This window comes from Falco rusticolus, chromosome 12, assembly GCF_015220075.1.
Source record: "Falco rusticolus isolate bFalRus1 chromosome 12, bFalRus1.pri, whole genome shotgun sequence".
Taxonomy (NCBI): domain Eukaryota; kingdom Metazoa; phylum Chordata; class Aves; order Falconiformes; family Falconidae; genus Falco; species Falco rusticolus.
The window spans coordinates 27,444,999-27,470,292 of record NC_051198.1 but is presented as its reverse complement, the minus strand read 5'-3'; the positions used below and the strand labels follow the sequence as shown (position 1 = coordinate 27,470,292).

Here is a 25,294-nt window from a genome sequence, read left to right as displayed (position 1 = left end):
TCATAGACACACAAAGTTAAACTCCCTAGGTCTTGGGCTTTTTCCAATTTACAACATTTGGATGCTCTTTCTCTCTTTATAGGTGCATGTAGACAAGGGGCTTTGAATATTTCATGGAATGTTCATATTACTATTACTTATTTCAGTTACCTGCCTTAATTATGGCCTGCTCCACTTGTAGTTGCCTATTTTACCAGATTGGGCATTGTGAAATCTTTCTTGAAATCTCACATATCTTTTTTTTTTTTTTTTTTTGCTATAAAAAGCTCAGTTTGAATCTGGTTTTTTTTAATGTTAATGGATAATGTGAGTCATAGAGGCACAAAGGGGTTTCCTCCAAGTCAGAGCACTGTAAGCCCACAACAACATTAAACCTGAGAAACCACCAAGTAGTTTGGAAATCCTTCATGCTTCACCAGAGATCTTCTTTCCGGATCCAGCATAACATTTTCATAGATAAACTATGAACTTCTAAAATAACTTGTAAACCATTACGGATACAGTTTCAATGGTATTGCATGGAGGGAACCATCCCTGGAGGTGTTTCAGGCCAGGCTGGACCGGGCTTGGAGCAACCTGCTCTGGCGGAAGGTGACCCTGGCATGGCACGGGGTTGGGACTAGATGGTCCTTAAGGTCTCTCCCAACTCAACCCGTTCTATGGTTCTGTGAGGTGCTTTAAAGGTAGCTCTGCATACGCAGGCCTGGGCTCAGAACCCGCTGCTGACCCGGCCCTGTGGGGATAAAACCAGCCCCGCTGGGTCGAACCAGACACCCGCACAGCCAGGCCAGCGGCGGGAGAGGGGGGCGGCCGCAGGCAAGTGGCTGCAGGTTCTCTCGGTTGCCTTGCGGGGGGTCCCTGCCCTGAGGGAAGCGCCTCAGGGTCTGGAGAAGGCGAGGCGAGGCGCGGCGCTGCCCGGGGGAGAGCGGCCGCCGGCGGCGGGCGCGGCAGGGCGGGAAGAAGGCGGGCCGCGCGCGCATGCGCGCCTCCCGGGACTTGTTGCTGCGGCCCGAAACTTCGGGGCCGGGCGGGCGAGCGGCGCTGCGCCCCGTGTGGTGACGGGGCGGTGGGGAGGGGAGAGGCCGCGGCCGCCCCGGTGCAGGTAAGGGAGGGCGGGGGTGGCGGCGCTGTGCGGGGACGGGACGGGGCTGCGTGAGGCGGCCGCGGGGAGGGGAGGGGGCCAGGTGAGCCCTGAGGGGCGGCCGCGGGCTGTGCTGCCGGCTGGGGCCTCCCGCCGCCCTCCTGAGGAAACCGGGCCGCCTCCCCGTCCCCCGCCGGCGGCCGCAGCGGGACCCCGGCCCTCCGCGGGCTCGGGGCTGGGAGCGGGCGGCCTGGGCAGCCCGGGGGGTGTCCCCTTCTGGGGGAGTGTCCCCTCCTGGCGGGGTGTCCCCTCCCCGTGGAGGGGCGGCGCAGGGCCGGGGGCTACCGCGCTCTGCCCAGCCTCCTCGCCCGGCGCGAACGGGCCGGCTCCCTGCCCGAGTTACGGCGGGTGCCGGTGGGAAACCGGCCGCGCCAGCCCCAGCTCGGGGCCACCGCCGGGATCCCGGGCAGAGCAGGGCAGAGGGCTTCTCTCCGCAGCCCGCACCGGGGCTCGCCTCGCCTGGAAAGGTCGGGAAGCGCCGCTCCTTGCACGCTCGTGTGCTCCCTGCAGCAGCTCCACCCGTGGGAGGTCTTGCCTTTATCTTCCTCACGGCTGACTTCTTTAAAAATAATCGCTTTAAAGAGCTGGAAGCTGTGTCTGATAAGATCCAGCGTGTTACCTAAAACTTAGCGTGCAGTCCTTGCAGTTTTCCAAAGGGTGTTCAGAACGACTTTTCTGTCAGCACTAAATCTCAATCCTTGGAAAGCCAGGATAGATTCACATTACAAATTTTGTGTGGGTTGTTGTGGTGGTTTTTTGGTTTTTTTTCCTTCCTTGTGATGAAACACGTCAGTTGAGGCAAAATTTCTTCCCCACCTTGTCACACTCTCCAACGTTTAGTAAATGCTGTTTTGCGAGGAGTATTCTCCATGCTGTTTGCCTCCTGTTTACAGGGAGAACTTGTAGTTATTCATACTCTTGCTTTGCATTTGGTTTCTTTTTTTTCAGCATCCAGAATAGGGCTGCCGTCAGACATGTTTGTTCCTCTTACAGAGGCGTGATAGCCCAAAAGTAGTCTCCCTGAACCTGTGTGATGAGGACCTACAATACTTGCTTTCAAAGGATAGAGGTTTTTGGGGTATGCTTTCTTTATGAATTTATCAGTCAGATGTGTTTTCTGCATGAAGCGTGCTTTTGGCCAAAGTACTTGGAAATCATCAAGTTCGTAAGTCAAGAAAAACGTTTGAAGTGAAAAGCCCCAACATAAGTGAGCCATTGCTTGTTGGTAGATGGCTGTTCTCTTAGAACATTAGAAATACTCCTTTTTCTTTCTTGTTCATAATATGCTGTAATTGCTGTGCTGTTCTTTCAGCTGAATTCTATTAAAAAAGGGGCAGTCATGCAATATTTCAAGAGCAGAGAGCAGCACGTGTATTTTTGTAGTAGTTCTTTTCTGTTGAATTAGTGGCAAATTTGTTAATAATCTCAAGGTCTTGACATTTGAATACAAAGTTCACAAGCCAGTATGTTCATACAAGCTCAACTAGGAGCAAAATCTTCAAACTGCTATTGTTGGACTATCTAATGCCCTGTGTTACTCCTAGAACTGGAATTCAGGCTTGTGTAAGTAGTTGGATGTTGCAGATGAGAAGACAGAGAAGTTTGTGTTGTGTGGGTCTTCTGTAGTCTTCACAGATGTCTGTAGAGGACATGGTTGGTTAGATGTCTGGAATTTTTGCTTGGGCACTGCTAGTAACTGAGCCTGGCGGTTATTGTGAAATATTTTACCGGTGAAGGAGAATAGATTGTCAAATATGACTTTACTTCTGAAGTAGTTTCATGGTTGAATCTTCCTGCACTCTTTATATTTGTAGTAGTATTAGTACATCTCACAAATACTAGGCAGACTTTTCTTTAACTTTATTTTACTTTTTTTTCTTGTGTGTTTTTTTTTTTTTTTTTTTAAGGGAAAGACAAAATGAACCCTTTCTTTTTTCTGGGTTTTGGACATTCTCATCTAGTCTACTTCTGGAATAGAAGCATACCTTTCAACTCAACGTTGAATGAGACGTACTGCTACAGCACTGCCCGGGGCAGCACAGTGCTCCAAGGAGTAACTTTTGGTGGAATCCCAACTGTCCTACTGCTTGATGTAACCTTCTTTTTTGTAAGCCCAATTTCTATTTCTTGTACTGAAAATACTTCTGACCTTCTCGGAAGTTAGATTGTTCAGAATTCTTTTATTGATCAGGTAGGGATTTGTTTCTGAGAATCTTCAGAATGAGAAATGTACTGAGGCCATCCTGGGAACATCAAAGCACTTTTCAAGTGTTGATAAAGGTTCAGATACGTGTGGGACAACAATGTCGCTGTATGTTGGATGTGTAGATCAAGAGTGAGTGCAGTGTCATAGGGTCTGTATGTGGGGTCATGGTGAGCTTTGTAGTCATAGCTCAAATTTCTATGCTTTGTCTTAACTGCAAGAACATTTTTTTCCTTACTCTGGGTTTAGGTACTGGGTACCTTTTGAGGAAGGGAGCACTATTACTAGACTTTTTCAAAAGGAACTACAATGTGGACAATCTGTCATTTCACAAACTCTTAAAATTTAGGTTTCATGAAGCTGTGGAGGAAATAATGTGCTGATCAGCTCAGTCCTGATAAAATAAAGGGATCTGATTAGTTGCTGGTCAGGAGTCTCCAGAACATGCCTGAGACTCCAATAATACTTACGGTTATTTCTGTAAGTTTGGTCTAGGTGGTCTTAAGCCACCTAGCTTCCCCCCCCCCCAAAGAAAAGAAAAAGAGCCGTAGACCTGCAAATTGGCCTAATAAGTGAGGTTTGAGGTAATAAAATGAGACTAAAATGATGATATAGTTCCTGAGTTCTAGTTCTTTTGCAACTGTCAGTTGATGGGTTTGTGAGTACTATTTCTAGGCTGGTTTCCTAAGGAAGTGAGGTTTATCTATTGCATTGCCTTCCCATTTTTGTCTGGCAGTTACTCCTAATAATCATAGAATGTGTTAGTCACTTTCAACCGAAGTTGTCCGAGTTTAGAGAACTTTCCTGCTTGCAGGAAGTTTTAATGGCCCGATGAAGGAGGAATATCTAAATTAATATTCCCTGTTGCGAGGAAGGCTCTTATAAGAAAGTTATATTAATTGTGAAATGCGGATATTAGCTGTATAATCTTGACACATAGATAATCTTGACATGTATCCTGGCTGGCCAGTTGGTATTTGCATAGATCCAAACAAGTTACATCACTAGCACTGCTTTCTAGCCAAACTGGTACGGGATGTAGGAGGGACTAGAAAGTGAGGGCGTATGCTACATATGCATAGAAAACAGGCTTTGTTACTTCTGCTTCATTGCTGTGTACAGAGCAACTTGTTTCTTTAAAAAAAAAAAAAGAATTAAAAAGTGCATTTATGAAACACATAGGAGGGCGGTTTTTTCTTGTGTTCTTATACTCTTTCAAAAAGTGAAAATACGGGGGCAGGTAAAAAATACATTGCAGAGATCAAATATGTCTTAGTAGTTTATGATTTGTAATAATATATTACCTTTACTACTGACAATAAAAATAATTTTCATACTTGAGAGAATAGTCAAGCCCCCTACAGCCTGTTTACATCACTGTTCAAAAACAGATTTAAAACAAAATTGCAAGTCTTCCATCATAGTTCTAGTCATTAAGTACTGAATAAGAGTAAAGGTGTATTTATGAAAGTTTTGACTTCCTCTCAAGTACTGCTTGCTACTTTTCCTTTCACAAGCTTTTATACGCTTGCAGTCCAGAAGTACCTTAGCATGCAGTTCTCCGCCTTTATACAGTAGAACAGGAAGGCAGATGTTCCGGTAACCTTGGTCCCAGACAGATTGGTTTTGTAGCATGGCCACAAATTGGGATGGTTTGCATATGGCAGTTGGTTTAGGAGTTAGGACAGCATTTTTTGACAATTCCTACACACCTAGAAATAATTGTTATGAAGTGGAAAAGTAAATACTCAAAATTCTTTATTTTTACTTTCTAGATTTTAATATTACTGTTTTCCGTTATAAGGAAGAGATTCTGGGACTATGGCCGTGTTGCTTTGGTGTCAGAAGCTGAAAGGTAAAAAAGATATGCAATCAGACTGATTTGTTGAAACCATTTGGGGAGTGTGGAAGTAAGTACAGTAAATACAAATGCACTTAATTTAAGCCATAACGGCTAGATATTTTACGTGCACGCATTTGTTAAAAATATCCTCATGCTGCTTTGTGTGAAATACGTCCCACTCACAGAGTTACTTTTTGTGGTTTCAGTAATGAAGTTGTATGTTTGGCATTGTCATTAATTTCATTCTGCAGTTATGGGTTAAGGAAGTGGAGGTAAGAAAACACGCTGCTTGTCTGCTAACATGTCACATAACTCCAGGTTGATGTTGGCAGTGTGTTACTGTGATAGAAGGATATTAACTATTTTGTTTATCTTGGCTCAAGCCCAGTAACTTCACTGAGCTCCCTGTGTAGCCTGTGCCATAAAATTTCTGAAGGGTTTAAAAAAAATAATAACAAAAAAAATATTGTTGCAGGTTTCTAAAATTCTTCACTGATTTTTAGTAATTCTGCAAATGAGCTTGCTTGCTTGTTTGTTTGTTTGGTTTTTTAAATGTTAGTTCTACAGGATGATGTCTTGGGATGTTTAAAAGTTATCTGTCTATTTATGAAGTGGGTAAACTTTAACAGTGAGCCTCTTCCTGATATTAGTGGTGTAACTAAGTTGTAAATTCACAGCTCAGCAATGTGAAAGAACTAAAAATGTGGTTTTAGGTGTAATCCATGTACAGGTGTGAAGTATAGATGGGGGGACGGGGAGAGATGGGCAATAACTGAGCCTGCTTTAATCCAGCTAGCTCAGGCAGCAAGAATGAAGATGCTCTGCTACAGGCTCGCATGTAGGCTGGAGAAACTTGCATGGGACAAACAGGTCCTTGAGCAGTCAGACACCTGGGAGCCTATGTTATTGTCCCTGCTGGAGTGTGACCAGAGCCAGCTACATGAAAATTATCATAGATACACCTTTGAATATACTGTAATTACAGGCACATCAACATTGCAGTATTTCTTTTTAGCAACAAACTAAAAACAGGTACTCTGCTATTTTTGAGGGTTACAGGGTGTCTGAATGTTTCTGGCCTTGCTATAGAACTGTTTGTGTGAGGAGGTGGCTCTACAGGTAAGGGATTTGATTGTGAGGAGAAATTCTGTGTAGTGGCTTTAAGATGAAGGAAGGAAGGTGGAGAGGTGATGTCTTGTAAAGAGGAATATCTGAACAGGAAGCTAGCTTGCAAATCTGATCCTCACTAGGCTTTCAAATCTGTGTTGCATTCTCTTATGTTACTGTGGTTTTAATATCCCAATAAAACATTGCATTCTTTTCTAGTTTAGGTATCTGCTCTCACATTAAGAGCACACATGTCCTTCCTTTTCAGCATGAGGCATAGCACAAGTTTCTATAATTAAGCATATGCTACAAGGTGAAAGCCACAGCTTTCTTAAGTGAAAATGTTGGTTTTTACTACTTCCCTTGGTTACTTTAGAATTGTTAAAGTTGAAATAATTCTGTGGAATTCCATCATCTGTTATTAAAGATACTTTAAAACATCATTAATGTATTTTAGTGAATCAAGATACAACCGATTGTCAACATCTTCATCAGTACCTGAAGATCTTGAATATGATAGCGTAAGTATCCTGGGGTTTTGGTATGTTTTTTCAGATGCGAACTACTTAATGGAATCTGTTGTAATTTGCCATTCCACCTAGCCTAATGAACCAGTCATTAACCTGGAAGACCATCTATATGCAAAAACTAGTGATGCATTTTTTACTATGTTTTTAGAGAACCATACTTAATCCCTCTCTGTTCCCTGACAAACGATTTGCCATATCATAAACTAATACCTTGTCATCATTTTTAAGTAACTTTTTTAAGTAGGAGAGGGATTATATGTTAGAGTTTTGAAGCGGCGGGAGGGGGACTAGTAAATAGTTTGTACTTAAATAACAGTTCAAAAAAATTACATTACATTCACATTGCAAGTAACACCTAGTTGGCCTTTATAGGAGATTGTTTTCCTTGCAAAATTGAGAAAACTGGATGCAAATGTGAGGCTACTAGTAGTGCTATGTACTCTTAATATTAAAACTGCTTTGGAGTGGAAGATAATTTTTGGCCAGACTTTTAGCTGGTTCCCTTCATGGTCTCTCTGGAGTCTTTGAATTTTGTGTTGCAGCATCAGAATGAACTGTGTGTGCAAGAGTTGTCCGGTGGCGGCAGCCTACTTTTTTATATATGCATCAACTTAATATCTAGCCTTGCAACTAAATAATTGTGTGAGCATCAAAAGCGTACTGCTGTTTGATCAGGATTCCTCTGCCATTTGTGGTGTTTTCTTCATCTCTTTTAAAACCCTAAAGCAACTTTACTATTGAAGCTGTTGAATGTGTCATTTGTTGGATACTATTCACTTGAAAGAAGAGGCCTTTTGAGAGAGAAGGGTTTTTGAACTCTCCTGGAACATTGTGAGATGTGATCTCTGCTGTACAGTTTCGTAGGAGGATTTGTAAACCTATATTAGAAGCCTTTCTGTTAATGTAATCACAGTGTTGTTTCTAATTAACGTTTAACTGATTAGCTTGTATTAAGATTTTCATGGAGCTTATCCTTGAAATTGGAGAGGCTCTGGAAATGGTTTTGGAAAAAATAATCACCTTTTCTGCTCTAAAGCAATCCATTGAAAAAAAAAATAATTCCTGGGAAATCTCAATATTGACTAATGTTCACTGGGATTTGGGCACACTTGTTTAAATTTAAGAATCCCAAGCTTTCTGCATGTCTCTAAATAGTGATTTCAGAGCAACAGACTTGTCAGCTTTTTAGCTAAGAGGTTAGCTTAATAGAAACACTTCTCGTTGTACAGTTTAAGGACTTTTTTTTTTGTATGTTAGTTCCTAAAAACTTCCTTCTTTATTTATAGGGGTTTTGTTCTTGGATGACAGCTGCTTTTCGGATGCAGTAAGTATATGAAACAGAAATAGTGAGCTGTGGTTTGCTCTGTTCTTTTTTTTTTTCTTTTTTTTTAATTAAAAAAGGGGTATTGCATTCTTCCCCTCACCTCGAGTAGACACTGTAAGACAAACAGTGATACAGGTGCCTCTGGTGGGGTGGAAAAAGAATATGAAAACAAGGTCAGTTTACGGGAATATTGCAGGATACAGTCATCCTTCTACTGGCAGTCTGGGGACTTACTGATCTTAAGACAGCGTGTGACCCTAAGTGAATCTATGGCATTTATGTGGATGTTGAGCTAGTAACTAGGCTCTAGGCTCTTACTCTTCAAAGAGCCCTGTGTGGGTGTGCCCCTGTTTGAAGCCAGGAGGGGCCTGGGGCAGGAAATGCAGTTTCCCTGCAAGGGTTTCTGTGGAGAACTGGCAGTTTCGTTGGGGCTGGAATTGACTAGCTAGGAAAAGCCCATTCCACTGTTTCCCAGAAACTAAGCATTAGACATGTGATGTTCGTTCTTTGTATCTCTTGGGGCTTAGTAATGATTTTTAAAAATCAGTTTCTAGCTTAGGTCCATTGAAACAAAAAAAAGGTGTGGGGATTGAGCCTGTCTTTTTCCATTTTTGCTAGTTCAGTTCCTTCCTTTTCCCTCCTATTTTAATGATCTGTCCTGCTGAACAATGGATAGATGATGAGAGTTCTTTCCAAAGCCTATTATTATCTTTTGTTAATTGGGTGTCACGAGAGTAAGGTGATTCTGTTGTAATTTTCCTCATGGAGAGCCTTTATGGAGATGAGCAAACACTGTCACAGTGTGATCTTGAAGTTTGAGAGCTAGACTTAACACCTTGTGACTGTCATAAAGCAGGAGGTCACAGCAAATTACTTTCTTCTCTTTTAGGCTGATGAAAAATAGCCTGAATTTATATTTGCTTTTCTAATTACTTGTTTCTATCTTAAATTCCCTCATGTGAATGTATGTGTGGTGATACTGCATAAGAAAAAGATACTTTTGGAACCTAAATTTACACGAGGAAGGACACAACCCCATGGAAAACTGATAGTGATTGATGGAGATGTCAGTGGGTAGACTGAGAAATTAGTGTATGTTCAAAAACCACTGCCAAACCCCCAAAGAGACTAAGAAGACTGACCATGTGTTTTTCTGTCTATGATGCAGTGATGACGAGATTCATGAGAGGTGTGGTGAAGATGCCATCCATTACCTTGCCTTCCAGCGTCACATCATCTGTTTGTTGATTGCTGTCAGCATTTTGTCTGTGTGTGTCATATTACCTGTCAACCTATCAGGTGATCTACTTGGTAAGAATTTTTTTTGTATTCTGAGAAGAATTTTGTGGTTTATGTCACTCTAAAAGTTTTCAGGATTTTTGTTTTGGTAAACTTCTGTAAGGTTGGGGGTTTTTGTTTGTTTTGTTTGTCGTGTCATGTGTCATCCCGTCTGTGTTGTGCTTCCCCCCTAGTCTGACGTGTGTCATTTCATGTGAAATTTGTGAGAGTAGAGGGTTCCTTAAATGTCTGGCAAAAACTGTTGTTGGAAACATGATGGCAGACCACATGCAGACAAAGATGACTGGACCTAGAAAGCTCAAGGCAGCGTTCACTTTACCTATGCCCTCTTAACTGGTGTTTATCTAGGCACTTTTTATGATATTTATTGGTGGTGGTTGTCAATAGGACCTGTCTTCACAGCTGAGGAATCTTTTTCTAGTGTCCAGTCTGAATCTCTTTTGCTGCAATTTAAGGCCATTATTTTTTGACCTGTCACTGTGGAGAATAGATTATTCTTTTCCTCTTTGCAACATCATTTTAGCTGCTTGAGGATTATCAGTTAATCTGTCCTTTTCTCTCGTTTTGATAACACCAGTTAACTCCATCATTATAAGAAATGTTTTCCATTTTGCTGATCATAAAATCATCACCCATCCTTTGCACTTCTTTTAATCTAGCTGGACTGTCTCCTGTTGTTTCTTTCTGCCTTGGTTTGTGGCTCAAAACTGGACAAATCTTCCTGCTGAGACTGTGTCAGTGCTGATTAGACAAAGAATTATTTAATGTTTCTTGCAGCCTAGTCCTGATTATGTCTGCCAGTATGACACCTACCTCTTTGCTTTATTAACTCACACTCAACAAATACAGCGAGTGTGTCCTAGTCTGCCACTCAGGTTGCTAATAAGAATGCTGGTGGACAGAGCTCTGCTAAACCCTGTTTAAACGTTCTTCCATTTTTGATAATGAGCCCTTATAAGCCCATTTTATGCCTGGCTTTGTATTGGTCTTGTCAAGATCATGTTCATGATCTAGTTCAAGATCCTGTTGATCACCTCGGTGAATAGTGATGCAAAGAAAGCAAGAATTCATCTGGTTTTCCCAGGAGCTCTCAGACAGAGTGCTTGCTTGTGTTTTGTTTTGTTTGTTCTTATACCACAACAATTGCATGTTATTTTGTGTACTGATCTTGCTGATCTTCGTCCCTATAATTTATTCTCTTCTGTTGTCTCTAATAATGTGGCCTAGTTTTTGTTTTCAGTTTACTCCTACCTGTGTTTTAAAAAGCCTTGTGGCTTTAGCCCTAGACTGTGATGGGGTACATTGTACCTGTGCCTTTAATATTGTTTCTTTGTGGAACTGCCATCTCTGACTTTGCTTTTATGGACTCTTCCTTAGCAATTCCCTGTTTATATTAATACCAGCTTTCTTAAAGATCATTGCTGTTCTTTTTTTCTTTTCTACGTTTCTTTTTTTTTGTTCTTTCAAAGGACCCTCTATCACTTCACAGATGCTTCTCCTTCCTCACGTCCCATCTCTTATGTTCTCAGCCAGCATCCCTAGTTTTACAGAATCAAATCAAACACAATTAGCACCCTAGGATCTCCTTCATAAAGTAGAGAGATGCTGGTGCCTTCAAAGAACTTGTAGAATGTATATTCCTCTTCTGGATTAGTTACTACCTGTTTTAGTTACTACCTACTATTTATACCAGATTTTGCAATGCGCATCAATTTGTGTGCACTGTCGTTCTCTAACTGCAATTTGATAAAAGTTTTAGTATCTTGGATACTAATTGAAATGGTAGAGTATGGCTGGCTGCCTAAAGCAGGAGAATACAGCTTCTGTTTTCTTGCATTTTGTGAGGCTAGGAAATGCAGGTGAAAAACAAATATGAAGTTTTAGCGTCTCTCCCCCTCTTCCTTCCCTTTCACTGTATGTTGATTTTGTACATTTCCAGTTCTTTCCTGTTGTAATGACTTAACTTGCAATGTGGTTTAACAGTCTGTGTTAGAAGATTGTTTGGCTTTCCAGATACTTAGCTCTTTTTCCTTTGTAAACATGTACTCGATTTTTGCTGACTTGCATTACCATTTTTTAAAAATACTTGATAGTCTAGAGAAACAATGTCATATAAACTCTTACATTTTTTACCTTAGTAAGGTTATCGGTACTGTTTTGCCAATGCTGAATTAATGCAGTTTTAAGAAACTGAGGTAAGAAATCAGTGAAGACAAAATAAAAATGTGAAGGAAGTATGTTCAGATCCCTAAACAGTGTTGTTAATGGACATGAATGGAGATGGGGGGGGAAAGGGAACTGCTACAAAGACCTAGTATCCAGATTTTTAAAATATAATCTACTATTTCTTTTGGTGGGTTGAAGGTGGTATAATCCTGGAGCTTTTTTTCCAACTTTAAAATGCAATACAGTGTAAAATAGCATTGATTATGGTTCTGAATCTTTTTAACAATGAATATGCTCAGCAATAAAAAAAGTATATCAGCTGGTTTTTTTTTTTTTTTCCAAAAAAAACCAGAATAAAAGCTGTCTGATAGTTTGCATGTGAATGTTACACCTGTTAATTGTGCTACTTGGTTTTGTTCTTCTCAGATAAAGATCCCTATAGTTTTGGAAGAACAACTATAGTAAACTTACAAACTGGGTAAGTAAATCTTGCAGAGTGTGTTTATGTTTATGTCTGTTTCCTGCCATAGTCTCTAAACACATGAATTGGTACTTGCTCATGGGGTAGGAATTACTTATTCATGCTTCATCAACTGAAATTGGGATACAGTCTGCTTCAGGCTATGTAGTTACAGTGCTGATAAGAAATCTAGAGGCTTGGCTTCTACTCTCAGCACTTCTTAACCCATGTATTTTTCTTGGCTAATGACTGCACATCTAGTGATACTATTTTCAGAAAATTCCACATTAAAAGAAACTCTACTTCAGAAGGAAAATAAAGCTGACAGCTTTACTAGAATGCATAGCTCAGATTATTTAAATTCCCTTACATTAGATTTATGTGTCTGCATACTCTCCCATCTGAGATGATGATTAAAATTGCTTCTATTAAAAGAGTTTGTAAAATAGCTGAAATACAAAGTTGTGCAACTTTTCTGTTGTATTAGTTGACCAGTCCACATCAGTCTGTGATACTGTGTCCCACAGAATTTCTGCCTATTCTGCCAAACCGAATTTGGTTTTTTTAACCACATTTTGAATCCTAGTAACTAGTGGTTTTTTTTTGCTTGGTTGCTGTTTTATCTGTAAAATAGGTTACTGTGGTTTAGGTTAATAGAAATTATTAGTGCTCTGCAAAACTGGGGAACTGTTCGCAGAACAAAACTTCTGTAAGCTTTGAGGAAGGAGCTATCAGAGTAGTAGAACTTGCTCCCTGTATTAGGCTGTTTTCAATTTTGAGTGGGGACTGTGTTCAAGGAGGGTTCAGTTATGCACTCAACACAGTAAATAGTAAGGCCGATAAAAAGCATTTTAGCAAATAGCATGGTGTGTGCTGTTGGCCTGAATGAGAAGGTGCACACCAAATGCTGCCCAAAAATGTCCATGTCATAGAATATCTGTTTTCTTTGTAGGTCTGTTACCCATTAATTTTATGATAAGCATGTAACCTTAATGGCTATCCGTGGCATCTGCATAGGTGTGACTGACTACCAGCAACTACTTTTTTTCTTGTTTTGTGTTTAATGAGAGGCTCTGATCTGATTAGCATTTTGATGGCTATTTGTATTAGTTGGACAATTAATTCTTCCCGATTCTCATATTCATAACATTTTGTCTGACAGTAACAATCTTCTTTGGCTGCACACGGTTTTTGCTGTTGTTTACCTGATTCTGACCGTTGTCTTCATGAGACATCACATGAAGTATGTCACATACAGAGAAGAAAACATAGTAAGTTTCTGCGCTGGGGTGAGAAAAACCATACAGCATGTTTGCAAGTGGATAATGTAAAAAAAAGTAAATCACTAAGGTGACTTCTGCTTGCTAGCATGTGACGTCAGTGAACTCCTTCACACTTAAAGCAAAGCTCCACTGAGTGAATTGTAAAAGTGGATGGAGAAAAGGGGACTGGGGAGGGATTTCTGACATTTTGGTGTAACCTACTACCAATGTAAAAGGTGAACATGGTGCTGTCTTGAATAGATACAGCTCCCATCAAAATCAAAATTTCCTACTTTTTTTTCCCCCTCTTCGATGGAGCTACTCGTGCTATGTCGCTGCCTTCCTCATATTTTTATTTTCTCTTTTGTGATGTGGCTTTTCAAAGGGGTTGCATTTTTCTCTTGCAGGTTAAATGCACATTGTTTATAACTGGTCTTCCAAAAAATGCAAAAGAAGAGACGATACAGGGCCATTTTACGTAAGTTCTGTACTTGAGTAGTATTCTTAGGAACAGATTTTAAATTGTCCTAGTCGTTTTACCTGCCCAAGCAGACATGCTTTTTGAATTTTGCACTGTTTAAAATTCATTATAGGATCTGTCTTCTAAAAGCATATCTTACTTCTTAGACAGAATTGAGAAAACGCCGTATTTCAATAAAGACAGTTAGCTGGTCTTAAAATTAGAAACTAAGAAGGTGGCTGTGTATCCACACCTTGCATTCATGTTCCCACATGGCCTTTACTTGGGAGTAATGCTGTGCATCTGGTGTTAAAGGAACTTTCAGCAACACTCTACCATACCTCATTCAGAAATGACATGGGTGATTGAGATGTCAGTTAGACATCAGTGATACTCCTTGAAGCAGTTTCTTTGTTGTATTTTCTGCAGTTTGTTCTCATGCTCTCATGTACTGCTTCCTTTTCAGTGCTGCCTACCCAACTTGCACTGTGCTGGAGGTCCAGCTGTGTTATGATGTAGCCAAGCTTATTCACCTATTCAAAAAAAGGTACATGTTTTTGTAATCTACAGGAGTTTACCGTAGTTTTTATGAATGCTTTGCCAGTCTTTAATCAGCATATATCAATAGTACTAAGCTTGCCCATACTAGAAATGAATTCTGCTCTTAAAGTCCTGGTCTGGACTTCAGTTAGATTCAGCAGTGTTTGGAGGTGAGTTGTGGGGTTCAGCCTATGTCTTGTAGGTGTGATGTGTTGTGTGCTGCGTAAAATAAGCTTTGACTCGCTGATTATGTATGTATGTATTTGGTTATTGTCAGGCAGTGCAAAGTGGAAAACCCAGCTATTGAATTAATAGCTCTGTGACCCTGCTGCTTTGGCCAGACGTGCTGGTCACAGGACAGAAAAGTGTTGCCTTCTGGTCTATACAAGAATAGCATTGTTGGTTTGGTTTTTTCCTGGAATCTCACTAGAAGCGTAGGCTGTATAACGCTACTACAGACTTGAAAATAAATTATGCTAAGTAGCCAAAGTAAGGTGTGTGTGAGTATCTTTGGTGACCGATTAAATGGCTATCGGTCCTTGACATAACTTTTTATCTTGGGGATTATATTCTTACTAAGCTTGATGTTGGTACTGTTTTCTTGCAAAATGTTATGGATGTATTTTTCTGTCCAGAAAACAGGCAGAAAAAAGCCTGACCTACTATGAACACCTGCATCAAAAGTATGGCAAGCGGGTCCAGATCAACCCTAAGCCGTGTGGTCAGTTCTGCTGTTGTGAAATGAGAGGATGTGAAAGGGTAAGAGATTGTGTTTGCTTTTAGTTTTGGCTAGGTAGATTGTTAAAGAGTAGAGAATAGTTTTTGCGTGACATCTCATTGAGTTTCAGAAAATTCTTTGTTCGTTTATCGCAGATAGCTCATCCTTCATGTTCTTGCACTGTACAGAAGGAATTCCCCAAAACATTTGAAATGTAATCTTGGTGCAAAAATTGAAGCGCAAGAAAAACTTCCTGTTTGTTTGTCTTCACGTTGTGATGTGATTTGTAATTTGTGGAAGTAGTATGAGGAAGAGGGACTCTGGTTTGCGCAAGCTGTATTTTGGATGTAACAGTCATCAATTTCCCAACAGGAGGATGCTGTAGATTATTATACCAAAGTTAAAAATGAACTGATGGAAGAATATGCAAAAGAGGAACAAGCTGTTCATAATAACCCACTGGGAATGGCTTTTGTAACATTTCAAGAGAAATCCATGGCAACCTAGTAAGTTTTGTCTGCTGTCTTGTTTGTTCTTTTTTAATTATAATAGCACAACTGATCTCCTGTTTGTGTTGCTTGTTTGCTTATGTTGGTTCTTCTTCCTTTCTTCTTCTTCTTCACTGTCCTGTGGATTTGGTCTGCTTTGCTTTCCGGTAAGTTTTCCTGGAAGTGTGCATTTAGCCTCTATACTTCAGGTGAAGAAAATGTCACGGGAACGAAATGGCTGTGGACATTTACTGGGATAAGGAGCCTTTCTCTTCTGTGTGGGATGCAGTACATCAGTGTATGTTAATAGTAGGCTGGACTACCTGGCTTTTGCCTTACTGATTTCTCCATTTTCTACTGTGCAAATGGTCCAGATGGGTGCAAATTACACTGCTAGTTAGTCATCTCAACAAAGTAGAGGCAGTGACTGACCTGGCCATAGGTGATAGATGCACGTTATGTGTATCTTTTAACTGTTATTGTAGATATATATGTAGGCGTAATATCAGTTGTTTAGTGCTTTTCACTCAGTCATCTGGAGAGAAAATGCATATAGCCCCTCATTTTCTGTTGGTACTTTGTAAACATCTTTAACAAACACAAAGTGGTTAAAGGGAAGCAGAATACTATTTGTACGACAAAAATAAGAGATCATGTGGGTTTTTTCTTTCTTTTCTTCATAGCCCCTCTGATTTAAATTGTCTGCATTCCTTTGGCCTTGAAGTCATGTTAGAGAGCCAGTCTTTCAGGGTTTTTTTTTCAAGGAAGCCCAGGATATAGAAAAAAACTTTCTCCAACATCTCAAATTCTTGCAAGGGATTCTATCCGCTCTTTAACTGAGTAGTGATGATGTGTTGAAATCTGCCCCCATCATTTTGTGAGTTACACACCATATTTAGAGAATCTAGAGCATGAAATAACATTTTAAGATGTGAAACTGAAAGAAGAAATAAGCATTTTCATAAGAATGAAGTTCATTCTCTAGCTGCTGATTTGTTGTATACAATTTTGATGGGATAGTCTCTCCTTGGGCATGTGTTCTGAGTTGCACTACAGGCGGTTCTGAGTTGAATTATCAAGAACTGAAAAGACTTTAGTTTGTTTAGCTTGGAATTGATGTGATGGATTCCATTCCCTGGAAAATTAGATTAGATTACACGTGAAGCTACCATCAAATTGGGAAGTTACTTGGTGCCCTTAGCCTACTAAGGCATTCTGCTCCACAATGTTCTGAAATAGCATGGGAGAAACAGGAAGCCAGACCAAGGTTCATGTAGTTGGGTGGTTGTAGATGCTTGTTAATGATTGTGCTGGGCGGTACGGCTGGTAGTCCTAAAGCTTGCTCTCTATGTATTTTTAAAGATAAGCTGTCAAAGTGTAATTAACTTTCTTAAATACTTACTGCTGCAAGATGCTGGCAATTTGACATCGCTACTTGAATTCCGGTAAGGTAAAGATCTGGGGGTTATTTTTGTTTGTTTGATGTTTGTGTGTGTGTGGTTCTGTGTTTTCTTTGTTAAGAGCACAACAGAGAAACAAGCGTGTTCAGGAATTTTAGAGTCTACCCATTCAAATATAATACGTACCGTTTCCGTGCTAGCGTAACAGAGCTTATCTGGAGTGGAACTTCTTTTACACAATGGTGCACACGGTTGTACTGTCTCTGAATATACGCCTAGCACTTCTATTGCTGTGTTTTGAGAAGTTTGTGAAAGCATTTATTCTGGACACGTTTAAATGTGGTGATTGTCAATCAGCTCATATTAGAAGATAAAATTAAGTATTGTGATTGTTTTAGGAGTGGGTGAAAAAGGGTAATATTTTGAATTGTGAGAATACCAGCATAGTGAAAAACTTTGAGAATTCATACTCAAGGCAAAACTGTCTAGTTTTGATACTTGTGTAATGAAACGAGTGTGCAGACTAATCCTTTAGTCTGATTTGAAAACAGCTGTAATTACGTAGAGGTGTTTGGGGAACAGGCTGTCTTTAAATTGTTCCAATGCTCTCAGGTTTTGATTTATTTTATTTTTATATATTAATATGAGTAATTGCTGTTCATGTTGGTAGAAGCACTGAACAGTTCAAACCAAGACTGCTTTTTGTTTCCAACTTTGTCAGATCTCAAAGACCTGTGGTACTAACTGTTTATATGGTGGCCACTACATGCATAATGTAATGTTACATTTTTGTCTTAAGTACTATCTTGATCTCTGGTTATTAAAAGCAAAAAAAGCTTTATCACTATTCCTGGTCTTTCTCATTACATATGCACCCTTTCAAGTGTAAAAATTTGCAAAATCCTCCTCCTTTTTTTATTTCCTTACAGTATCCTTAAGGACTTCAATGCTTGCAAATGTCAGAGTATTAAGTGTAAAGGGGAACCCCAGCCGTCATCCTACAGCAGGGAGCTGTGCATATCAAACTGGGAGGTTACATATGCTCCCTATCCTGAGAATATTTGTTGGTAAGATTCCTGTCTTGCATCCATTTATGATAGCGTAGGTTTAGAAGGGAGCTGAGTGTGTTTTTCTTTAACCCTAAACTAAGATTTTATGTAGCATTTGGATGTGGCTGATCTGCATCTTTATTTCCATTACTTTTGTTCTCCATTGACCTTGGGAATGGCCTCTCAGAGGCTGACTAGAGTTTTGCCACCCCAAAGTTCTGGTACCTGCAGCTCCTGTTAACTAACTAAGAAAAAAAAAAAAAGAAAAAGACTTTGTGCCTCAGTGTTTTCATTTTTTGAGGTTAATGCATGCCTACTGTTAAGATCTGAGGAAAGCAGCTTGGTGTCAACGCTGAGAGTTCTTCAAGTATGTATTAATGTTTTTGAGTTGCTACATGGCGAGTATAACCTGATCTACTCTGTGAAGTATTGTCTGTCTTCTGACATCTCTTTATTGACCCAATAAATTTTCTAGACTTTACTTATCGCTTACAGGAGAGTGTCAAAAAATAGATAAATGCTTTTTGAGTTAAAAGTGTTGCTGTGATGCCTTCTGTCATGCTTATAGGCTAAAAATCCCTAAACGTTTTCCAATTGCTTTGCAAATAACTTTAGGGTTGGGCCGATACAATCCCCTGTTCATATAACTGTAAATTTGTTGTGACGTTACCATTGCCCTAAGCAAAAGTGCAGGCGAGACACAAGCGTGCACAAATTACTGTATTTCACCTGTATATAACTTTTTTAAGGTACACTTTTTCTCCGAATGATTTTAATAGATGGCATAGTCAGGTTAAAATTAATTTTCTATTTCTAATAATTGAGAGGTTTTGTCTACAGCTAGTTCTGCAGTTAGGAATAAAGTACAGAATCTTTAACCATAAAATGAACAACCGTGATTCTTAGCCGCGTCTTTTGCAGCTGTGTTATTTTGAGACATGAATTAAAAATCTCTTGCAAGCTGCTTTCCAGGTAGGGTCAGTTTAATCTGCCTTTTTCATGAAAGGGTTCGTGCATGCATGTGTGCTGCACTTGCTCTTCCTTTCTTCAAGCACTGTCCTATGGACACAAGGAACGATTGTTGAGGTTTGGTGGGTTGAAGCATGTATAAATCTTTTCTAAACTCTGAGAGGGAAAGATGGTGGGGTTTTGTTGAATTTTTTTTTTTTTTTTTGGGGGGTGTGTGTGTTTGGTTTTTTCTTTTCTCGGCTCCCCCTTGAATAAGAGGTGGCACAGGGATTTGCCTAGTTACTTACCTAGGTTCGCTTAAGAGTTGTCATAATTGGAGATGTTACTGACCCTCTGTATCCCTGTTTTGTCTGGTCTAAAGACTTGGCTTTGGCTGGTGTTTTAATCATTCCAGTCCTTTTGGGAACCATTTTAGATAACATTTAAAAACTTCACCTGTTTAAGACCTGTGGTTGCTGTTTTAATATGGCAGAAAGGGATGCAGGGGTTTTCTTAATTATTTTTCAAATCACAGTTTCTTGGTAGGTTCTGCCTCTTGATAGTTAGTCTCCTTGCAGAAATTCTCTGTATCATCTTCTGTCTCTCTATTCTTGTTCTAACTTCGTTTAGTACTTCCGTATTAAACTGTGGAATTGTTTCATCCCAAACCTTAACTACATTAGACATTGTGTTTGTGTTATGGAAGACTAAATATGTTCTTCTGCAAGTGCAGTTTATGTTATCATTCTTTATTTCTAATAGCAACTGGATCTTGTCTAGTGCTTTGTATGTAACTTTAAGGCTATAAACCTCAGTTTAGAAAAACCAGGGCCACCTGTTACTTGACAGATAGTATGTATTTTTTTTAATAGCAAATGCTTATGTACTGCTTGTTTTTACAAGCTTCTTTTTTTTTATTTCCTCTCCCCCCAGGAAAAATCTTTCAGTGCGTGGACTGAAATGGTGGTTTAGATGGGCTTGCATTAATTTGCTTCTTTTTATTGTGCTGTTTTTTCTTACTACTCCTTCCATAATCATCTCAACCATGGACAAGTTCAATGTCACTAAACCTATTCACTACCTTAACGTGAGTATCGCCATATGTTTGGATCATGCTGTGTATCAGAGCAAAATGTTAATAAACTGATTAAGTGTGTAGTAAGAAAATGAAACGATATCTGTAAGCTAAATTCAGTTGAAATTCTCAGGATCGTTTTATGTAACTGCTGATTTAAAAGCATACATCCAGAATTGGGACTCTAGTCCTCTTCTGTTCCTTGATAGTAGGCTGAAGTAATTTCATTTGAAATGTTGTATTATTATAAATGTCTTATTTGTAGTAAAAGTATGTGTTCCCAATTTACATAATTCTAAATCAAAAACCTTTGCCAAAAGCGGAATTTTAAGTCCAACTTGTATGTTGATTTTTTTTTATGGTGTGAAGGGGGAATTCAGATTTTAAAATCTGAAGTAAAATGCCGTGATTTTATTTTGCATATTTGATCTGAAACAGGATAGCATATATATCTGGTCCTAGTTTGACTGCAGCTAAAGTCTCTTGCAAACTATTAAGTACTTGCCCAAGCTAGTGTAAACTACATAAAAACTGCTTGTGAGACTTCACTCTCATAGAATGTAATTCCCAATCCTACTCGTTTTTTGTTTTGCACACCAGTGCAGAGCACTCACTCATTTTAAGACTGTATCTGAATAAAATTTCTACAGTCGAACCTGCTGTAACTTAAGAAAAGCAAAATATTGCAGCCTCTGTTCTACCACAGCTGCATTTAAAATGTTTTTAATACTTATTCTTACTTTTTTTCCCCCTACTAGAATCCCATCGTCAGTCAGTTTTTCCCAACGCTCTTGCTCTGGTCATTCTCAGCTTTGCTACCAACAATTGTCTATTACTCAACTTTGCTGGAGTCCCACTGGACAAAGTAAGCAAGGTTTTCCTTTATTTGGCCTTATCAACTGGATTACTGAAATATATGGAGAAAGTGCTTATTTTTCATGGGGCTGTGTCGTGGTTTAACCCCAGCCAGCAGGCAAGTACCATGCTGCTGCTCACTCATTCCCTGCCCACCCCCTGGTGAGATAGGGAGGAGAACTGGAAAAAGAGAAAACCTGTGGGTTGCGGTAAGAATGGTTTAATAATATAAATAATGTAAAAAATAAGGAAAAAAAGTAGGAATAATAATTGTAATGAAGAGAGGAGGGAGATAAAGGAATAAAATACAAGGGGGAAACAAACAAGTGATGCACAGTACAGTCGCTCACCACCCGCTGACCGATGCCCAGCCCGTCCCTGTGCAGTGGTCAGCAGCCCCCGGCCAACTCCCCCCAGTTTATACACTGAGCGCGACGCTCTATGGTGTGGAATATCCCTCTGGCTAGTTCGGGTCAGCTGTCCTGGCTCTGCTCCCTCCCGGCTGCTTGTGCGTCTGCTCACTGGCAGGGATGGGAAACTTGAAGAGTCCTTGATTTGCAGTAAGCACTACTTAACACACTGATGTTTTAGTTGTTGCTGTCGACATCGTTCTCATGCTAAATCCAAAATGCACCGTTGAAGAAGGAAAATTAACTCCATCCCAGCCGAAACCAGGACAATGATGGCATAACTTGGTGTAACTTCATCCCCAGTTTACCTAGTCAGATAAAAGCATGATACTGCATGCTGAATCACAGCTTCATTTTTTCATCATGCCTGCAGCCGTTTTTTGGTTTTGTATTGTAAGGCCAAATTTTTTTGACTTTTAAAATTTTTTGTACTATTCCCTTGTAAGACATCGTGTCCAGATTCTGCTGTTTATTCATCAGTTAAGTGCTTTTTATCACCTGGGGTTTTTTTTCTTAGTGGTTGCACTAGGCATGTGAACTTTGAGCCTTTGTCAATCAGCTGAAGTAGTGTTCTAGTCACTAGCGATCGCAGATCTGATTTCAAGCCTTGGTGTAGTTATATTGATATGCCCCACAGTGCCCAAGGGCTACATGATCCTATAACAAAACCTCTGTCGTTTTAATGCCCTATCAGATAGCACCTTTAACAGTCTGAATTGTTTATAGCAATTGCTGCGCTTTTTCTGGCAACAGTGTGTCACTGGATAGATGTTCCTGCTACTGCAGTAGGGGTATAGGATTAGTAGTGTCATGTTGTTCCCAAAGATGACACTTGGTAAAGACAGTCAAGTACCTTGTTTAAGTGTCTGGTTTCTTGGCGGTGGTGCCCTTTTACGAACTGCCTAGTCCCTCTTGGCATAACACTTGAAGAGCTGTTTGTTTACAAGCTGTTGTGAGATGTGAGTATCATTGGATACAATCACCAGCTGTGATTGTCACACATCCCCTTGCTTATGGTGCAGACCTGTAGTGATACTAATCCAGAGTCTGGATTAATGTTCATAAATGTTTTCTTTGCCCAAGAAGACACCGAGAGCCTGCTTGGTCCAAATTAGTGAATACCTCAAAGATGCTTGTGTTACGAGTATCTTGTAGCAATGTGATACTGTAGGGGAAGCTGAAAGTCTGGCAGGTGCTGACATTCTCTGGGCAAGATCTTTCATGTGTGGAAGTCTTTTGCGTGAGTTTCTTACTTGGTGACTTTTTCTGTTGGTAGATCTGCAGAGAATAGAATAATGATGCATAAAGTCTACATATTTTTGATCTTCATGGTATTGATTCTGCCCTCCCTCGGTTTGACCAGGTAAAGAATAATAGTTTAACAGTGTTTTGTTTGAGTATTTCCATTATATGAGGCAAATTACTTCTGTTTTCTAGTTGCTAGTTGAGGTATAGCTGGCGTACCTCCACTCCCACCAGCTGTGTATGGTTATGTTGTCATTCCGTGTTGGATTTCAGTGTTCTTCTTTCATCTGAGGACCTCATAGCCCTTCAAGTTGCCAAAGGCTGACTTTTCGTTTAGCAGAGAAATTTAAGACCTTGTAAGATCAATGACTAATTAAAAGTTGCCCATACTCACAGTCAATAGCTGAGAACCCAGTTTCCTGACTGTCTTACAGTTTCCCTGGCTAACCAGGTAACATGTATTTGGCCTGTCTAGATAATAACTGCTAAAAATGAATCTTTAAAACTTTAGTATAAGTGGATGTTTCTGTTTTGGTTGATTCTGTATCTTTTTTTCCAATTTCTGACTATTAAGAACTGTGATAAAGCTAAAGTAGTGTTCAGATTATCTGATTAAATTTTCTCTATCTGCTGTCCTGATCTGAACTGCTTGAAAAGAGAAGCAATTTTACACAGTACTGAGCTCTTGGAGACTGAATGACATAAACCATCTTTCTTTCAGCCTGGATTTTTTTTTCCGTTGGCTGTTTGACAGAGAATCGTCTGATTCTGCAGTTAGGCTGGAGTAAGTATTAGCAACTCTTTGCTACAGGAATACTTGGGATTATTTTTTTTCTTGCTGTTGATTAGTGCTTGTTAAAATTTGCTAGGGGTTGATGTTGAGTTGATGCCCAGTTGATTTGCTGTGCGTTGATGTTGAGCTTCTGAATAAGGGAAGGAGAATGCAAGTTACTTTGCTGTGAAGAAATCCAAACTCTTTTCCTGCTAGCTAATCTATGCATTCAATAAAGAGACAATTATTTTCCCAAAACCTTACAAATTTTGTAGAAGATAAAGGACAGGGCGAGATGCAGGTGAGAGGGGACCAGAAAACATACTGAGGATTGTTGTGTGTCATGGGCGGGTGATTTTCCCAAGGATTACAGTGAGACCAAATAGCTGCAGCAGTTCGCTTTCTGAAAATCCATTGACTCTTAATTTTAAGGAACGTGAAAGTTTTTTACACGAGCATTGCAGATTTGCAGATACTGATTATTATAAATTCTTGTGACTGGCTGGAGGGAAAGAACAGAACACAATTATTAGGACATAGTTAGGTTTCCAAATGCTGTTTCAAAATCCATAACAGGGAGACAATTAGGAGTTACTGAGCTAGGAGAGACAATTATTCTATTACAGTCTTATCTCGTCTTGGTTTGCTGTTGCAGACATCAAATGATGCTCTTGTCTGCTGTCAGCCACCCATCAGACTGCTGTGTCTTTTCCTGAGCAGTTGATTCCTCATCAGAACTGCAACTCGCTCAGCCAGGCTCTTACAGTGTACTCCACTTACTGCGCTTATAGCTATGTAGTACTCTTTCTTTTCTTTTTTTTTCTTTTTTTTTTTTTTTTTCTCCAACGAGATTTTCAGAAGTCTCGTGGTGTCCAGTGATTATCCTTATGGTAAGAGATTTCCAAAGGCAGTAGGGATCCTTTGTATGTGTGCTGTGTTTGCTTGTCTGCTTTATAGTCAGTGTCTGCTGTCTGTCCTTGCAGGTGTGTCTTTTTGCCTGACCAGGGAGCCTTCTTTGTGAACTATGTGATTGCCTCTGCTTTTGTTGGCAACGGGATGGAGCTGCTGCGCCTGCCTGGCCTCATTCTTTACACCATACGGATGATAATGGCCAAGTCCACAGCAGAAAGGAAAAATATTAAACAGGTATTAGAACCCCTCCTTAGCAAGAGGCAATTAAATGACTGATCGTTATCAGAAACATCGGGAGCCCCCATCCTTTGTACCATAAATTATCATCTCCTCTCATCCTTTTTGGCCTTTGTTTCACTCATCTGTGACAGGTTCGCATTCCCTTCATTTGCAGCACAGGTAATGGGGAGGTATTTATTAAAGTCAGAAACAGAAGTCAAAACCCAAGCTCTGAGCTTCAGGTAGTATTCTGTTCATAGCTCCAAGTCAGAGTTTTATGATTCGGATTTTATGGGATAATTCTGATTTTTATCTTATAGACTATAACTTCAGGCTTTTTAAAATTGAAATCTGTCTGTAGTTAATTTCTTCTGTCGGCCCTCGGGTGTATACAACTTACTTTAATATGAACAGACACCTAGCAAAATACATCCTTATTGTCTGTATTCCATTTTGTGGCGGACTTTCACTTCCAGATGTCATCTTGCTGGAAATGTCAGGTGTTACAGTGGGAACTTAAGCCTGTGTACAGCTGTCCTGTTCTTTTTTTTTATTTCTTTTTTTTTTTTTCTTAATGGGTGGGTGCGTTCCATTTTAAAAGATGCTTTTAAACATTCACTTCTGTTAACTGTTGTGTATTACCCCTTGCTCTGGTTGAAATGATTTATACTGCTTTCCTCATCCCAAGAGGAGAAAGTGGAAGTACTGACCCCAACAAAGCTTTGTTATCTTGAGCTTTCCCTACTGAAAAAGCTGACACAAGGAACAGTAGAGATTGAGTGGAATCTGCAGTGAGGTGAAGGTTCTTGAGTTTGGCACAGTTATTTTCTGCCTTGTGGTTTTAAATTGTTGCTTCTTGTAGATGAAA

At 39.9% G+C, this 25,294-nt stretch overlaps 1 protein-coding gene across 4 annotated transcripts in view; it reads left to right on the top strand.

Moving 5' to 3' along the window:
* The first annotated feature begins 993 nt into the window (after positions 1–993).
* Positions 994–25,294, top strand: part of TMEM63A (transmembrane protein 63A) — a 31,267-nt gene continuing 6,966 nt past the window's right edge. For 3 of the 4 annotated variants that reach the window (XM_037405492.1, XM_037405490.1, XM_037405494.1), the window contains exons 1-19: positions 994–1,102; positions 2,090–2,219; positions 3,049–3,248; positions 5,120–5,199; positions 6,752–6,815; positions 8,111–8,148; positions 9,317–9,459; positions 12,040–12,091; positions 13,236–13,344; positions 13,743–13,813; positions 14,262–14,342; positions 14,971–15,094; positions 15,426–15,559; positions 17,871–18,008; positions 19,872–20,025; positions 20,772–20,878; positions 22,555–22,641; positions 23,245–23,307; positions 24,279–24,441. In XM_037405492.1, the coding sequence (XP_037261389.1) occupies positions 3,060–3,248; positions 5,120–5,199; positions 6,752–6,815; positions 8,111–8,148; positions 9,317–9,459; positions 12,040–12,091; positions 13,236–13,344; positions 13,743–13,813; positions 14,262–14,342; positions 14,971–15,094; positions 15,426–15,559; positions 17,871–18,008; positions 19,872–20,025; positions 20,772–20,878; positions 22,555–22,641; positions 23,245–23,307; positions 24,279–24,441 (1,797 nt within the window). In that variant the 5' untranslated portion in view covers positions 994–1,102; positions 2,090–2,219; positions 3,049–3,059. The remainder of the gene's footprint in view (positions 1,103–2,089; positions 2,220–3,048; positions 3,249–5,119; positions 5,200–6,751; positions 6,816–8,110; positions 8,149–9,316; positions 9,460–12,039; positions 12,092–13,235; positions 13,345–13,742; positions 13,814–14,261; positions 14,343–14,970; positions 15,095–15,425; positions 15,560–17,870; positions 18,009–19,871; positions 20,026–20,771; positions 20,879–22,554; positions 22,642–23,244; positions 23,308–24,278; positions 24,442–25,294) is intronic. The other variant, XM_037405491.1, reaches the window with a different exon arrangement.